We start from the raw sequence: 18391 nt of genomic DNA, 5'->3' as shown, positions 1-18391 counted from the left end.
TGTCCTCCACGGAAAGAGCCGCCAGACACAAGACCCGCCACCTCTCCCATCGTGTAGCCAGCTGCGAACGTTCCGGCAGGGCAGTCAGGTTCCCCCGAACCCAAGCTTCTCGTCGAGAAGATGGTGTCAATTGCGTTGAGAGACCAGTTGATCAAATCCATAATTTCTTAGTTTGGAGAGCAGTGCGGAGAGAGTCTGTTGTGTTTGCAAAGGACTCAATAATCACACCGTGTAGCTTTGTTTATGTTGCCGTTTATCAACTGACGTGAAACTTACAGTATACGACCATTGCCGTAAATCAATGCCATAAGCTTTAAAGGCACAGTAACCTGTCACTCGCAGTGCATAACAAAACATAGTCCAACGGGACTCAATGCTGAACTTTTTCAGACATAACATTTTCCCCCCACCCCCCTGGAAACTGTAACATAACTTTTAGCCCACATTCCCCAGTGTCACTATCACCCTGTCACATAGTCCCCATGCCAGACAGGCGGGACCCTCATTCTCTGAGGGCGTGCTGGCCGTGAAACGGCGTCAGGCAATGCTGGTGGATTACCCCCCAACCGGTTGGCTCTTGGCCTAGGCTGCCAACCCAGAGCCGCTGCTGTCGACAGAGGTGATGCAGGTGCTGAGGGAGCTGCGACTCTGTGCAGGCGGTTTGAGTGCCAACGAGTCCCATTCTCCAGTCTGTAAGTGGCCGGCCCCAACTGCTTAGTCACCCGCAGGGGCTCTGACCAGTATGACTGCAGCTTATTTTGGCGGTGGAGGTGTTTGATCCTGACCCAAACCCCTGGAGAAAGTGAGGGGATCTGCACTCTGTGCGTGGCATCAAACCTCTCTTTCATCCGAGCCTGCAAACCTTTTACCTGAGCTCTGGCTCCCTGGAGCCCTGGGCTCCCACGTGCAGGAGCTGGCTCAGCTCTCAAGCAGTCCAGTGGTCGCTTTAGTTCACGCCCAATCATGAGCAATGCAGGTGACACTCCCGTGGTGGAATGCTTGGATGCCCGGATGGTCAGGAGAGTTTGGTTGAGTGCGTCGCTGAAGGTCTTTCCTTCCTCCAGACAGGCTCGGATTCCATTTTTGAGAGTTTTATTCAGTCTTTCCACCCCCCCATTACTCTCTGGGTGATACACTGCCGTCCTGATGTGCTTGATGGACCGTACCGTGAGGAACTCCGTAAACTCTCCAGACACAAATTGGGGCCCGTTATCCGTTGTGATGACACTGGGGAGGCCCCAGCGCCCAAACAGGTTGTCCAGGCGGTCGATGATGGAGTGAGCAGTGATGGAGCTCAGCTGAAAAACCTCTGGCCACTTCGAATGAAGGTCGTGCACAACCAGCAGGTAGCGAGCGTGAGCCGGTGCCCCGTGGAGTTCTCCACAGAGGTCGACCTGAATATGTTCCCAGGGTGAGGACGGCCAAGAGGTTGGGGTGAGAGGGGCTGTGGCAGGCTGACCAATTTTCCCACTCAGGAGGCAGCAAGCGCAGTTACGTACCAGCTCCTCAACATCAGAGTCTATGTGGGGCCACCACACTGTGTCACGGCAGCGCTGCTTCACCTTGACCACCCCCAGGTGCCCCTCATGCGCCATGTGTAGCACTCTTGACCTGAGAATTTCCGGAACAACCGCACGGTGGCCACGGGCCAGGCACACCGCTCCCCAGCAGGAGAGCTCGTTGCGGAAGCGGTAATAGGGGAGCAGCCTGTCATCCACTTTGGCAGGCCAGCCGTCCTGGACGTAGGTACGGAGAGTTGTGAGGGCCTCGTCAGCAGCTGAGGCCTGCTGCAGCTCCGCCAGAGTGACTACTGAACTGAGAGGCCCATGCAGGATGTGGACCCAGTCTTCGTCGCTCTCTGTGTCTGATGTCACCCCGCCTGTATCTTTCGTCACCGACACAGCTCTAGACAGGAGGTCGGCCACCGTGTTGGCCCGCCCAGGCATAAACTCCAGACTGAAGTTATACTGGTTCAGCCTGTCAGCCCACCTTAGCAGTCTCATGGGCCTGTGCCCCGAGCCTTGAGTCGCCAGCAGTGCCGTCAGTGCTTGGTGGTCTGTGCGGATGGTAAAAGGCCTCCCATATAGGTAAACATGCCAGCGTTCGCATGCCCACAGGCAGGCCAGGGCCTCCCTCTCCCCCACCGAATACTTCTGCTCAGCTGTAGTAAGTGCCCGGGAGGCGAAAGCCACCGGGCGTTCCACCCCCTCTTGAGTCTGGGAGAGCACAGCGCCTAGCGCCACCCCGGAGGCGTCGCAGGTGACCATGGTGGGCGCGGTCAAGCTGAAATGGGTCAGTGTGGGTGGGGACGTGAGCTGCCGTTTGATGATGCGCACAGCTTCGTGGCAGGCCGGGGTCCAGTCCCACGTAACATCCTTCCTGAGCAGCCGGCGCAGGGGGGCCGTTGAGTCAGAGTAGTGTGGCATGAATCTGAGGTAGTAGGCGGCCATCCCCAGGAAGGAAGACAGCTGGGATGGCGACTGCGGGTCTGGTAGGGACAGAATGGCCTCAGTGTGTGACATAATTGGGGCGATGCCCTCCTTTGAGAGCCTGAAGCCCAGGAACTCGACCTCCTCAACACCGAACATGCATTTCTCAGAGTTCAGTGTGACCCCATGCTGTTCGAAACGCTGAAAGACCTGCTCCAGGCGATCATCATGCAGTGTGGTCGAGGGAGCATGCAACACCACGTCATCTAGGTAGATGGAGACACCCTGGATACCAGCCAATATGAGTGACATTATCTTCTGAAAACAGCTCGGGGCTGATGACAGTCCAAATGCCATGCGTTTAAATCTGAAAACCCCCACGTGCGTGACAAACGCTGTAAGGTCCATGCTGGCCGGTGCTAGGGGAACCTGCAGGTAGCCGTTACGTAAGTCCATCTTACTGAAAACAATGGAGCCGTGGAAATGGCTAGTGAGCTCCTCAGCCGTAGGTAGGGGGTACTTATCAGGAATGATGGCTTTGTTAACGTCTGTGAGGTCGACACAGAGTCGCAGTCCGCCCCCTCTTCTCTTGGCTATCACCAGGTTAGACACCCACGGCGAGGCATCGACGGGCTCTATGACGTCCGCCTCCACCAGGCGATGCAGCTCGGCCTCCACCGCGTCACGGAGAGCCAGGGGAATGCGCCGTAGGGGCTGGATAACAGGGCAGACTGCCAGGTCAACAGTGGGCTGGTGTACAAATCCAGTCATGTGGCCCAGCCCATTGAATAGTTGTGGGTAGCGGTCAGACCAGGAGGCGGCGACCTGCAGGACATGCAGGCCCCTAGCATCACTCACAGTAAAACCCAGGGCAAGGAACAAGTCTAGGCCCATAATGTTAGCTCCCTTCCGGGTAATACAGAACTTGGTGGCAGGCGCACATTGTTGATCATATCTGACGGGAAGGCAGGCCACACCCAGAGTGGAGATGGGAAAATGGCCGTAGCCTAACAGGGGTTTAGCCGCTGCTTCCAGAGGCACGTGACTGAAGAAGCGGTCATATGTGCATTTGTTCAGGATTGACACTTTAGCCCCTGTGTCCACGAGGAGTGGAATGAGAGCTGTGCCTACATGGCATGTGCAGAGCTTGAACGAAGGCTGTGAGGTCTGTACAGTGTTTATGGGAACAGCAGCAGTATCATGGCAAGCTGGAGAGGAGCGACAGCAGCGTGCAAAATGGTTCAACTTGTTGCAGTTACGACAACGTTTTCCCTGGGCAGGGCATGACTGATCTCTGGTTGCATGTTTAGGGGAGCCACAGTTGCTACAGCTTTTGTGCCCACTCTCCCTGGGCCCCCTGTCCACTCTCTGTACGTCCAAACTGTCACTCACCCTGTCAGCCGCTGCTGCAGTCCCTGTGTGCTGAACTGACGGTGGTGATGACGTCACAGGCTCGTGCACAGCGCGGCCGAACTTGCGCGCCTCCATTAGAGCCGTTTCCAACTGCTTCCCAATTACTAATGCGTCCGCTAGTGTCGTGGAGTCTGGCTCTAGTAAAAGTCTCTCCCTCAGTTGGTTACATGACGTTTTCTCTATTAACTGGTCAACTATAAGTCCATCCTCCAAAGCCCCAAACTCACAAAGTCTAGCCAGCTCACGTAATGCTGATACATAGTGGGCAACGGTCTCACCCGGCTTTTGTGTCCTCTGACGAAACTCAAAACGGTGCATCCGCCGGCTTCTTCCGGAGCTGAAGTGAGCCTTCAAGGCGGCCGTGGCTGTGACGTACTTATCATCCGATAAGGTGAGCGTGGCGAAGATTCGCTGTCCTTCCTGCCCGAGGCAATGGCGCAGAAGCGCGCACTTCCTCGCCTCCGCTAGATCCGAGTGTCCCAAAGCCAGCAAATAATCCTCAAACGACGTCAGCCAGCGATCCCAGGGAACAGCTGGATCACCGGGAACAGGTAGGAAAGGTGGCGGAGGTGGTAAGACAAGTTCAGACATCCTCGTTCGCCAATTGTTGTGTTTGTGAAGGACTCAATAATCACACCGTGTAGCTTTGTTTATGTTGCCGTTTATCAACTGACGTGAAACTTACAGTATACGACCATTGCCGTAAATCAATGCCATAAGCTTTAAAGGTACAGTAACCTGTCACTCGCAGTGCATAACAAAACATAGTCCAACGGGACTCAATGCTGAACTTTTTCAGACATAACAGAGTCTCTCAAAGTACAAGACAGTAGACTAGACGAGACGAGAGGAGCAAAGCAGGGGAGATAAGGGAGAAGAAATGCGACCGCCTTCGTTGAGAGCCAAAGAGAAGAGAATTTTCTATGGAAATAGTATGGGTGTTTTGGCAGTATTAGATTCGATTTCAACCTCTAATAATCATAAAAAGAGCACATATGTGCGTTATAGCTCGCTGCCGCTGCATGCCGCATCACAAATCGAGAATCCATAATATTTTTCTTTATATTCAAAACATTTTCAGACCACTTTTTCTCATAAAATTTAATTGGTGTTATCTTTTGAACTCTTGGCATGAAAACAATCTGAGGTTTCTACCAATTTTTCATGATTTTTCATGTTTATTTCTATTTCAAAATAAAGACCTAAACACGCCTAATGAATATGAAATATTCTTGTTGCAAATTGATAAATTACTGCTCCTCTGTAATTTATTTTAAAAAACACCAAATATGAAAACTAGAGATTGTAAGCTTTCAAATGATATATAGTTTGTCAATATTACTTTAGGTTTTTACTAAGATATTATTGTTCTAAATATATAGACCTTATGTAGCCCCGCCCCTTTTCAGCGCTGCGCTCATTGTCTTTTGACTTCCGTTTTTTTTATTTCACAGCGATCTTGCGTATTTATGAATGAACGGCTAGTTTTAAAATCTTCCCGGTCTACTGACATTTGTTAAGACATCTGGTTTAAACATTACAATCCTCATGATAACTTTCGTTAACTTTCGTTAACTTAATATTAAGTAAATCCACTTCAAAAGCTAATTACTCCTGGACAGCAATGCCATAGGAATATACAGAGCGACTGCAAAAACAGAAGTTCAAAGACAATATTCTAAAGATGGAGGCGCCCTTGTTTCTCTGGCGCATAAGGTCTATATGGGCAGGTGGGACGGTGACACTTAAGGGGTTAAACTATCTTTAACTGTTATTTCATTAATGGTAATTGATGGGCACTATGTGCTGCCATGTAATTCACAGCTTTTTTTTTTTTTTTTTTTTTGTGTATTTTAATGTAATTTTTTTAATCATTTCCCCAACTACACTAAGAGACTAATAAAGAGTTAGAGAAACTTTAAAGAATTATACAGGGGCTTAATGGGTTCATATAGCACCTCAACCCCCCCAAAGAACCGCTGAAGAACCGCTGAAGAACCATACTGGGCTTAAAGGAAAACGCTGACTTTTTGGGACTTTCACTTATTCACCGTATCCCCAGAGTTAGATAAGTCCATACATACCCTTTTCATCTCTATGCGTGCCGCCCACCGCTAGCCTAGCTTAGCACAAAGACTGGAGGTAAACGGCTCCATCTAGCCTACTTCTCCCAATAATTGACAAAATAACGGCAACATCACAGCGTGTACAGATAACAAGGTCACACAGCCATCTTCTAATCGTATACATACTGGGAACTATATTCTCAGAAGGCGAAGCACTGCTACTTGGGCGGAGTGACGTCTGGACGGATAATAATCCGTTAACATACATCTTGACTAAGCCTAGGTTAGATGCATGTGAACAGAGATGGGTTTCCCCCCCCCCCCCCCCCCCCCCCCCCCCCCCCATCAGGGGTCCCCGTCTAGAGGCGCACGACTCTGGAGGTGTTAGCCGAGTGAAAGGCATGGGACCAGCTATTCCCCAGCTTGTCAGTGTTGACCAGAATGCCTCCCTACCAAGGAGTGAACTGGTTCATCTTCAAGAACAGGATGACGTCTTGGGCAGGGTTCTCTTTTACATCCAACGTCACAGGAGGCCCACTAGACGTGAATGTGCCAGTGAGTCTCGTGGAGTGATGAAAATGTTGAGACACTGGGCCAAGCTCTCCATCAAAAACGGTTTGTTGTACAAGGTAAAGAAAGACAGGCAAATGAACATGGCAATCCACCAGTTTGTTGTTCCAGACTCCCTCAGGCTCGCACACTCTCTCTCTCGCCAGGCAGAGGTTCTTTTGGATAGGGATGGAACATGACATCATCAGTCATGTGAGGAACTGCTTTCGCTGTGTGGTTGGGAAGACCCCAGAGCCCAATGACCGTGCTCCTCTTGGAAGCATTTGTACCTCTGAATCGATGGAACTTGTGTGTATCGACTTTTGGACAGTTGGACAAGAAGTGTGTGGATGTTTTGGTTGTTACGGATCACTTTTCGAAGCTGTCACATGCATTCCCCTGAAAGAATCAGTCAGCAAAGCAGGTTGCCCATCGTCTGTGGAATGACTTCTTTTGCATATATGGTTTCCCAAAACGCATCCATTCGGACCAGGGAGCCAATTTTGAGAGTCGACTCATTAAAGACCATCCTATGGGAAATGGAGTTGTCGAGCGATACAACAGGACTCTTGGGAACATGATAAGGGCCCTGCCTCCCCATTCCAAAGCCAGGTGGCCAGGATTCCACGTCTGCCTGTTGATGTTTTGTTCCAGCACACCCTCCCCAGCGTTAGCCACTGTGAGTTTGTCTCTAACTTGAAACGTGACCTGTCTGAAGATGCACGCATTGCCTGTGAAAACAGTCGGACAGAGCAGGCTCGACAGGCAAAGAATTACAACCGCAAAGCAAAAGGGTCTCCCCTCACTGTTGGTGACAGAGTCTTGCTTGCAAATCGTGGTGAGAGAGGGAAGAGGAAAATTCCAGACAAGTGGGAATCCACAGTTTATAAAGTTAAGTCTGTGAAACCTGGAATCAATGTGTACTGTATCAATGACCCAGTGACATCCAGAGAAAAAGTTGTTCACAGAAACCTCTTACTCCCGGTGAATTTCCTCCCAGCAGGAGGTCACGACATTTTGGAGTCAAGCTGCTCATCAGATAATGAAAGTGGACGAAGTGACCCCGTGGTTCCTGTTGATGTGCAGGACAGTGAGACAAAGACACTTGAGTGGTTACTGCAAATGGATGAGGCTAATGATGAGGATGCTACAGCCAGCCATCCCAATTGCTCACCTGTTGTAGCTGTGAGTGCCTCTCTCTCAGAGACTGAAGTGAATGTGGTCCCACATGCTGTGAGTGAGATTTTGCAAACCCCTGTTTCATCAATGTAAGCTCGTGCTAAATCGGCCCAAAGTCCGGCGTCCAACCAGCGCGGAAGGTCTTAACGTGTTACTGTCCTTTTCTCGAGGCAAAGTATTTTTGATTAAATGCAATACATTTGAATATGTATTCTCTCGTTATTTCATCTGACTCCATAAATGAAAAGGTTTTAATGATATCTGTGGATCATTAATTATGAGCGAATGTTTGACTATTCCTTTTAACTCTTTAATGAAATAATGTCAAAGTCAGTTAGAATAATCAAATGTAACAGTTTATTATTTCAGATATCAGAGATCAATTCCACAATCAATTCAAATATCTAGAACATGGTTATACATTGGTTACACCAAATAATCTTACCCAGCTTGTCTCTGAGAGAGAGAGAGAGAGAGAGAGAGAGAGAGAGAGAGAGAGAGAGAGAGAGAGAGAGAGAGAGAGAGACCACCTATTCAATTCGTGTCCAGCAAAGAAGAGACCAGAGAGAGGGCGCACACCTTCCTTTATCCTCTTTGACCAGGTGACATTGGGGATGGGGGAGACCACCCTCAAATGGCTTCTATCCAACAAAAGGGGGGTGGCCTTATCTGGCCTTATCTCTGAACCAGTTTTCTCTAAACTTCTATAAACCTTATTACCTTTTATTTGATCTATCTGGATATGAGATATCTGTACCACTCACTTTGAGACATTTCAAATGACACCAAAAACATAACAGTAAATGATAAACATTCACATTAAACCATGTTCTTGTGTGAGTTCTTAGTTGTTTCTGAGAGGAAGTGAGGTTGTATGGGGGAGGTCGAATGTTAATTAGCCAGCAGGGCCCTTTTGTCTCAGACCAGGCCTCAACCAGTATTTTCAGTCTTACAATCAATATCTGCTGAGCAATCACTTTCCCCTGGACCTTCTGCAGAATGTGTGGTGTCTGAGGTAGGACCCTCCCCGCCCTCAGTGGAAAGAGCTCATTGTGTCTCCTCCCCTGAACATGCTAGTGACGCACAGCCAGGTGCATTCGCACAGGACCACGTAGTTTGCAAACAGCCACCTCCACTCTGCACTAAGGCAGGTAGACCTGTTAAGCCCCCAGCTCGACTCATTTGTGAAATGAATGAACAGGTTGTAGATTAGTGATGCGCGGGTCGTCTCATAACCCGCGGGCCCCGCGGGTAGCCCGCGGGTCGGGTTGGGGCGGGTAAAGAAATTGTCACTTTATTTGCGGGGCGGGTCATTAAAAATAAAATAAAATAAAAATTCATATATGTTGCATGCAATGTCCAGCCTATATTAAATATTTGGGAATATCAATCTAATCATATTTTAGTAGGTTCTTTGAAAAGGCCGTAGCAATGCAACTTGCGTGATTTCCCCAAACCTTTGGCGTCACGTGACACAGCTCGCGCCAAGCAGCTCCCGCCGCCAGCCACAACAACAAAGACGGAGAAATAAAAGTGAAGATGGAAGATGAGGTGCGGGAGAAATTGAGGTCGGGATTTTACATAATTAAAAGAAAAAAATGTGAATGATGAATTAGATGAATAGCCTACAAACGCTGCTTTGTAAATATTGAAAATGTTTAAATCATTATCTTATATGACCTGATTCATGGTTCATATTCAGAATCGTCTGTTATTGCCAGTTTACAATACATGGCGATGTTTCCAAGCACTTTCAGGCTGAAATAAAGACTGTTTTCATTTACATTACAATGCCTAGTATGTCTATTTAATGGTCGCGGGTGCGGGGCGGGGCGGGGCGGGTTGTAAACATAGATACAGTGGTGCGGGGCGGGCTGGTGCGGGGCGGGCTGGGGCGGGCCAAATAATTTCATAAAAGCGGGACCCGCGGGTTGGAAAAAAAGCCGACCCGCGCATCACTATTGTAGATGACTCAGCTTCAACAGTTGATTCTTTGTTTTCTTTTGTGAGGAACATGGTGTGTTTTAATTATTTAGTTTATATGAGTTTAAATCCACTATACAATCAATGTGTCAAACTTTACTTTACTTTTGTGTAGAGCTTTAAGAGTAGCCTAGTACATACAGTAATCCAAAAAGCAACGGAGAATTTTCCATGAGACAGAGCATGCGCTGTTTGTCCACATTGTCATGAATGCAGATGTGGAATAAACCTGCTGTTACCACAAACCTGACGGGATCTGAGAGATTATTTCAGGCAGAAGACATTACACAGAGGTTACATGTGTACAAAGAGAATCGCAATGCTGACAAAACTTTTTTTTAAATAAAAGTTGCTGATAACTTCTGGATTTGAAATTAAAATGTGTTTGTGGTACTGCCGCGGATCAGTTACGCACTGCAAACGCAGCATATGTGAAAGCACCATAGCGCATGCTGCTCCTGCACAGCATACGCACCGCAACACGCACCGCACACGCACTGCAAATGGAGTATGTGTGAAACAGGTGCTATTGACCTTCAATCAGTTAATCATATTCATATCAGGTTCATATGGAAATCATATCGAAAACAAACTCAGCCACTGCGTCTTCAGCGGTTCGGATTTAGGAACATCAAAATGATGCTGTGTTCCTTATTGCACCCAAGAACAGAACACCACAATCACTTAGACGCCATTCTGCTCATAGACAGTGCTCCAGCGTATCAACAATGACGCGCGGACTATGATTGACAGCTCACTCACGAGCGAGGGCGGGTCTGTGTTGAAACGCTGCTGTCAATCAACAATCGTGGGAGGGGCGTCTGGCCGTGTGACGTCACACAGTCGAACGGCTTGATTTGAGAGAGGGGAAAACATAAGATTAAAAAATTTTATCATTTTATGATGGTTGTGTACAGGCACTGCCAACACAGATTTCAGTACAATCAACTTGTAAAAGTGCATGTACCATTATATGACCCCTTTAAACCTTTTCTTACAAAACCCATAGCCCAATCAGTACATACCATAGCCCAATTAAGTTGTCAAATTTGTACGATACTTGTACATATTTGTATACTCGTACATAATCCTGCAGAATATCCTGCGATATTTGTAAATCAGTTGCACCCCTTCTTGGAAAGTAGTCGGATGTCCCACACACTGTCAGAAAGTTTATATTAATTGCATTGTATTCTTCAAAATTATCACAAATTGGACCCTGTCTGTTCATGTTCCAATGATAGATTATGTCTCTCCACACCTCATAATCTACCTCTGTTTGCAAGAGTGGAAAAGCAAAACTTGTTACATGACATCGGATATTTGATTATTTTATCATAATCAGATCAGTTACACTACTGATAACTGTCCCGTTTGCATGTAAATCATGTTTATTTGTTCATTTTTTTACGAATTCATATGAATATTGCTTGCTATTAAAGACATACTTTTATCATGGAAATATCCGCATATCAGTGAACTTGTAACGGTGGCAGCCCCAAATCAAATTTGACTCAATAAATTTAAATTGTTCGGGCGCCAGACAAGTAAAACTTGTCAAGAAAAAAAAAAATAATGAAGTTCAATTTCCCCGAAGATAACTCAAACCACTGTTACACAAAAAACGAAAATAAATTCCTTCAAATACCCACAATAATGTAGAATAGGGCTTAAATGACACACAGTCAGAAATTGAAGGGTTTGGTCAAAAATATGTATATTTTAAGAAAACATTTTTGCAAAAAAATAAAATAAACTACACAAAGTTAAATTTTCACAGAGTTTGTATTTTTTTTCTTTACCTCACATGACAAATAACAAAAGATTGTAAGGCAAACAGACAGTAAGTAGGTTGCTGTTCAAGTTCAGTTCAAGATTTCACAAACAACAACAAAATCACGAGTCTCCTTGATTCACCATAATATCTTAAAGTTCGTTCTTTTTTTTCAAACTCAGTTTTTCGTGTTCAGTTTTCCAACAAAAAGAAAAAATATGAAAAAAAACAAAGAAAAATAAATAATCCAAACGAGTGTTTGGGTATGGGTGTGTGCGTGTGCAATGAGCGTGTATGTGTGTGTGGTGGTGGCTGCGTGAAGCAGTCTGTGTAGCGGCCGCAAATCCCGGGCCGGAGAAAGAGTTTGGAGACTTGGCGTGAGTTTGGAAACTTGGCGTGAGGTTAAAAGATGATGGACATCATCACTAGTACCTGAGGCAGGCGAGCGAACCAGGCTGGATTTGTGTTGCACCAGGCAGGCGAACGAACCATGCAGACGCAGTAGAGCAATTTCTCCGTCACTTTGGCGATCGCACCCAGTCAGCGCATGCACAGAGATTCCAGCAAAGAATATCGACGACCTTCAGGTAGCGTGTGTCCCACTCCGATAACAACCTACACGTTTGTTTTGTTTTTACTCGCTCCTCCTCTTCCGTTTCTAGCTCTCTTTTATATTAAATTTCCTCATTGGTTTCCGCCCATTAGAAAAAATGAAAAGCTGATATGGATTTCTTCCATATCGCCACACTCTCCCTCCCTGGAGAAGACAACCCATGGTTGTGGAAATGTGAATCATATTTAAAATCCAATGAATTCCTCTTCATCAGAAGATTCATTGAATATCTGGCGGAGCCTTTTCTTCTCTTGGCATTCCAGCTCTTCAGCCGTGGGAAAGCATGGTTTTAGGTTGCACACATGCACTATGCGAACATCTTCGCCAGTGGACTCTAGCGCTATTCGATAGTTCAATGGACCCACCTGCTTTACGACACGGTAAGGGCCTTTCCATTTTTGAGCCAATTTTGCAGTGAAGTGGTGTTGTGCACTAGACTGGGGAAAGGTTCTCATCCACACACGATCCTTTTCCTTGTATGTGACATCTCGTCTTCTTTTATTATAATTCCGAAGCTGTCTCTTTTGTGCTTTTTTACAGCATTCCATGGCCTTGGTCTGAAGCTCAGCTAGGTGGTGGACTGTATCGTAGGATGTGCAGTCTGGAGTTAGATTCTTGCCATGTAACACCTTGTCCATGGGACTTTGCAGTTTCCTCCCCAAATGAAGCTCTGCAGGGGTCATCCCAATCGTTTCCTGGACAGCTGAATTAATAGCGAAACGGAGTTCCGGTAAGTATTGGTCCCATTTTCTGTGATTGTTGTCCACATAGGCAGAAATCATGCATTTGAGCGTACGATTAACCCTCTCTGTCATATTTGTTTGTGGATGGTATGATGTTGTCAATTTAGGTTTGACACTCCACTTTTGACAGAGTTCTCTGAACAGTGATGACACAAATTGTGTACCTCTATCCGACAGAATGAAGTCTGGCACCCCCCAACGGGTTAGAATTTCCTTCCGAAGAAGTAATGCAACAGTCTCAGCTTTAGCGTTGCGCATGGGGAAAAATTCCACCCACCGGGAGTAGTAATCTACGAAGACTAAGAGGTACTCATTTTGCTGTGTGCTGCGTGGCATTGGCCCCATAATGTCCACTCCAAGCATCTCGTTGGGACGGGTGGTGGTGACTTGTTGTAGTTTGCCCACAGGTTTCTGATTTTCTCCCTTAAGAGTCTGGCATTTGACACATTTTTTAACATGGTGTTTTATGTCAGTCCACATTCCAGGCCAGAATGCAACATCATGGATACGCTTGTAGGTCTTATAAATACCTACATGACCGCTCCAGGGATTAGAGTGGTAGTGGTGTAGAATGGACGACACAAGGCTGGTAGGAATGTAGACTCTGTAATGAACTTGATTGTTCGGCAGGTGAGTTTTGTGATAGAGTTTATCTTCCACTATCTCATACTGATCTTTAAAAGAGGAATCATTTTCTGCAAGTGCTTGAAGTGTGTTGGTGATGAGAGGGTCTTTGTGCTGTTCCTCCCAGATCATGGCTGGAGATATCGGAAACTCAGCATTCTCCTGTTGGTGTTGGCGTTGGCTGGTGTACAGAGGTTACAACTGGTGTGAATCCGAGACAGAGCATCAGGTGCCATGTTTAGTTTTCCTTTGCGATATTCAATAATAAAATCAAATCTCTGAAGTCGCAAGGCCCACCGGATGAGGCGACTCGTGGTTTTTGTGGAAGACATTACCCATTGTAACGCTGAGTGGTCTGTGATGACAGTGAACAGTTTGTGCTCTAGGTAGTGCTGCCATTTTTCCAGGGCCCAAATTACAGCCAAACACTCTTTTTCGGTGGCTGTGTAATTGGTCTCTGCTTTGTTCAGGGTTCTGCTGGCATAAGCAATAACTTGCTCCAATCCCTGTTCCTTGCGCTGGGTCAGCACAGCACCCAAACCAGTGTTACTGGCATCCGTGTAGACAGTAAAAGGTAGTTGAAGGTCAGGATGGCCAAGAATGGGTGGAGAGGTAAGACAGCATTTTAAATGTTCAAAGGCTTGCTGACATTGTTGTGACCAGAGGAATGAACGCCCCTTTTTTTTTCAGTGCATTGATGGGTTCAGCGATCCTGGAGAAGTTTGGTACAAACCGGTGGTACCACCCGGCTAACCCCAGGAAGCGCTGGACCTCCTTGATGTTGGTGGGCACAGGGTATTCCCGTATAGCCTCCACTTTACTTGGGTCTGCAGCTATGCCTTGGACGCTGACAACATGTCCCAGAAAAGTTATTTTCTGAAGACAGAACTTGCTTTTTTTTTAAGTTAATGGTGAGGCCAGCCATTTGCAGCTTGTGAAGAACAGCCTGGAGGTCAGAGAAGTGCTGGGCTACAGATGGTGAGTAAATAATTATGTCGTCAATGTAGACAAAGCAGATGTTTCCACGCAATTCTCCTAGAACATTCTCCATTAGTCTTTGGAAGGTTGCTGGGGCATTTAACCCAAACGGCATAACGTTAAACTGAAACAGTCCTGATGAAGTTGTGAAAGCAGTCTTTGGTTTACTTTCTTTGTCCATGTTCACTTGCCAGTAGCCACTGTTAAGGTCAATGGTGGAAAAGATGGCCGCTCCAGATAGTGACTCCAAGATCTCAGTGATGTTGGGTAATGGGTAAGCATCATTCTCTGTAATGGCATTAACTTTTCTGTAGTCCACACAAAACCTAAGGCTTCCGTCTTTTTTAGGGACCAAGACGACAGGTGAGGCCCATCCAGAGTGTGATGGTTCTACGATGCCGGCAGTCAACATCTCTTCCAGTTGCTCTGTAATGACAGCTTGTTTGGCAGGTGTTGTGCGGTACGGTCTTTGTTTTATAGGTACTTGGTGGGTAGTATATATGTGATGCTGTGTAACTTCAGTACGTCCCGGACGAAGGGTACAAACTTGAGGGTTTGACTCGAGGATCTGCCGTAGCTGTTGCTTGCCTTCCGGAGGTAAGTGGGCATCCTGTACAGCAGTGTCAATTAGTGTCTTTTCATCCAGGTAGGCTGGTTGAAACACGTTAAGTTGAGGAGGAGGAACAGAAGATAGTAAGGAGAGGCTGTTGGGATTTTTATTTCCCATCTTTCCCCTTGGATGTTGGGAGCTGATAACTGGTACACTGGCATTTGTTGGCTGGAAAGGATAATACTCTTTAGGATTGGACTGAAATGAATACTTTTGATCTGCCACATTGATCTGCAGCCCACTGGAGAAGATGAAGTCCAGTCCTAATACGACTGCATAGGCCAGGGCTTTGGCTGATAGGACAACAGCAGGTATGGTGAATACTTTTTGATGTAGGGTGATTGGCATGTTCATCCAACCTAAAGGAATTTCTGCTTCCCCATTGGCTAGGTAGAGCGGACCCTGGGTCCATGGATGGAGTTTTTGTGAAGTGAGCTCCTTCCAGAGATTCTCATGTAGAAGGGTGTAGCTAGCCCCAGTATCAACAATGGCTTTTCCCTTCCAGGTACCAATGCAAAGTGGTATCACTAATTGTTGTGGAACAATTGCAGTAGGTGGTGGTTTCTTACCAGTTGTTGGTGACTTGTGGGGAAAGGTGGCAGACACAGAGCGATTGCCAGATGGACCAGTACCTTTAGAAGCTGGAAATGTTGTCCGCTTGCTATTGGAGGAAGGGTGTTGGCTGGTGGACTGAGGTGACTGGGACTGAGAAGAGACAAAGTGAGGACAGCTGCCAGGTGAGTGATGGCCTTTACATCGCCAGCATTGCACTAAAGGCTTCTCCGCCGGGCGGTTGGAAATAGGTCTTTGAGGCATGGATAGGGGTTGCTTAGAACTCACACGTTTTTCATATTGCAGTTGTTGTTCGTAGTCTTTTTCCAGCTGTTGGCCCAATTTCACAAGTTCGTCAACTGTGTTCACCCGACTGCGAATCTGGCTTGCAAGGTAGGGGTTCATATTTTTCAAAATCATTTTCACCAATTCACTGTCCATCAAGGTGGGCTTCCACCTTTTGCAGAGAGCTCTGTATGTAAATGCAAAGTCTCTAATGCTCTCTCTTTTTCCCTGTGTTCTTGTCCTTACCCTTTCAGCCAGCTCGTCTTCATAATCCTCTGAGAGGAAAACAGAGAGGAAAGCAGCTTCAAACTCTTCCCATGTGGTTATTGAGGATCGTGCAACTTCCCACCAGTCCCTGGCAGTACCGTAAAGGACAGTGCGGAAAGTGGCCAGGATGTCAACATTAGTAAGAGGATGTAACGCCAAGAAATCCTGACATCGAGTTAGATAGAGCAAGGGGTCGACATCATCTGACTGTCTCCCAAAAGTAGGAAATGTAATCTTAAGATGATCACTCTTTACAACAGGAGCAGGAAGCATTGGAGGGGTCACTGGTGATGTAGGTGAAACTGCAGTGGTCAGAGGCAATGGAGCAGTAACTGGTGATGCTGCAGATGAAACTGGACTGGTCAGAGGTAAAGGCGAGTAATCTCTTGTCTGCAGGTCAGTCAGTTGTTTCTCTTGCTTTTCGAATCTTTTCTCAAGTTCAGTTTGTAAGCTTTTTACAGCTGCACACAGTGTGTTGGTGGTTTGGGTGCACTGGGTGAGCTCTGTAGACAACTGGTCATAATTTCTTTGATGGGTTACCAGGTAGGATTTGATGTCTTGCTGAAGCTCCACTTGAAGTTGGTCAATCATGAACCGCACTTCAGACACATATGTAGTCTTAGCTTGGTGAAGTTCATCAGAAATCATAACTTTAAGTGATTTAGTGAGTTGATCAGTCTCTTCCTTCACATGCTTCTTACTTTCAGAAATGTGGGTGAGTACTTGTTGGTTTTGCTTGAATTTATCAGCAAGGTTAGAAATCAGGCTGTCGTGATGTGCAGACATGGTTTTAAGTTCTTTGGCAAGTTCACCAATGGTTTTCTCATGGGTTTGCATATGTTGTGTCAACGTGTCCCAGTTTCCTTTAACTTGAGTGAGTTGATGCATTCCTGTTCCAGGAGTTGATAGGATGCCAGGCAAGTCCTGCTGTGCCACTGAAGATAAAGATGAAGGCTCAGGTGATGTACATATCTGCATGGAGTCGCCATTCGGTTGCTGCTCCCAGGTGAAGGGTTGAACAGGAGTACTGCCAGCTAGTGGTGAAGTTGCAAACCTCACATGGGTTCCTGGGAAGTCAGTGGTGCTGGCTTGAGTAGGAGTGAAGTGGAGAGGAGCACGAAAGAGTCCAGGTGAAGAAAGTAGAGGACAGGGTGCTGGAAGCCAGACTGGGGTAGCAACATCTGGTGCCGGTGGTTCCATCTCCACAAAAGTGGATGGAGAGAGAGGAGTGGCAGCCATGTTGATTGTCAGTGTATGTGTAGTTAATGTAAAAATGTAGTGAAATGCAAGTTGAGTGGGAAAAAAAAACAATGTTGTTTGAAAAATAAATTGCAACAGAACTCTAACAGTTCAGTGTGGAATGTCTGTCCAATTGTCCAATTCACTCTACAATTCACTTAATTTCACAAATCAATAATTAGATTTCAAATAACAATTGTTTCCACAGCTTTCACATTATCGGATCAATCATTTTGACAGCATTTCAACTAAGGAGTAACACGAGTTATATTTAACAATGTGCAAGTTCACAAACAAGTAGTATTTCCCCCACAAAACCTTTCAGAGGAAAAAAAACAGTTTCAGTTCAGTATATATATACACACCACAATTTCACAAACACAAAAATAGGCAGTTTCAAGTGACAATAACCACCCTTTAATAAGTAATCCTTTAGGGAAACTCAAATTCAAAGCTCAAGTGTCCAGTTTAAGTGGTCACGGTTAACGTGTTTAAATGCTTAAGTTTCAATTCGTCAAGTGTTTAAGTTTCAAGTCCCTGTTCGGGCGCCACTTATGTAACGGTGGCAGCCCCAAATCAAATTTGACTCAATAAATTTAAATTGTTCGGGCGCCAGACAAGTAAAACTTGTCAAGTAAAAAAAAAAAAGTTCAATTTCCCCGAAGATAACTCAAACCACTGTTACACAAAAAAACGAAAATAAATTCCTTCAAATACCCACAATAATGTAGAATAGGGCTTAAATGACACACAGTCAGAAATTGAAGGGTTTGGTCAAAAATATGTATATTTTAAGAAAACATTTTTGCAAAAAAATAAAATAAAATAAACTACACAAAGTTAAATTTTCACAGAGTTTGTATTTTTTTTCTTTACCTCACATGACAAATAACAAAAGATTGTAAGGCAAACAGACAGTAAGTAGGTTGCTGTTCAAGTTCAGTTCAAGATTTCACAAACAACAACAAAATCACGAGTCTCCTTGATTCACCATAATATCTTAAAGTTCGTTCTTTTTTTTCAAACTCAGTTTTTCGTGTTCAGTTTTCCAACAAAAAGAAAAAATATGAAAAAAAACAAAGAAAAA

At 45.9% G+C, this 18391-nt stretch overlaps 2 protein-coding genes across 3 annotated transcripts in view; one reads left to right on the top strand and one right to left on the bottom strand.

The window, feature by feature from the left end:
- The window catches only part of LOC307152393 (protein mono-ADP-ribosyltransferase PARP14-like), a 76674-nt gene that overhangs the window by 34382 nt on the left and 23901 nt on the right, over nt 1-18391 (bottom strand). The gene's annotated exons all lie outside the window — the stretch shown is intronic.
- Nucleotides 14420-16205, top strand: LOC307152061 (uncharacterized protein; the record flags this gene model as incomplete). The annotated part of the gene is made up of 5 exons (XM_079860455.1): nt 14420-15272; nt 15356-15466; nt 15557-15698; nt 15820-15906; nt 16053-16205. Exons 3-5 carry the CDS (start codon nt 15609-15611, stop codon nt 16203-16205), a joined length of 330 nt encoding a protein of 109 aa, XP_079716581.1. The 5' UTR covers nt 14420-15272; nt 15356-15466; nt 15557-15608.

The sequence above is a fragment of the Squalius cephalus genome (assembly GCF_949319135.1).
Source record: "Squalius cephalus genome assembly, chromosome: 24".
NCBI lineage: Eukaryota > Metazoa > Chordata > Actinopteri > Cypriniformes > Leuciscidae > Squalius > Squalius cephalus.
The sequence above is the reverse complement of the archived record's forward strand: the minus strand, read 5'-3'. Positions and strand labels throughout refer to the sequence as shown.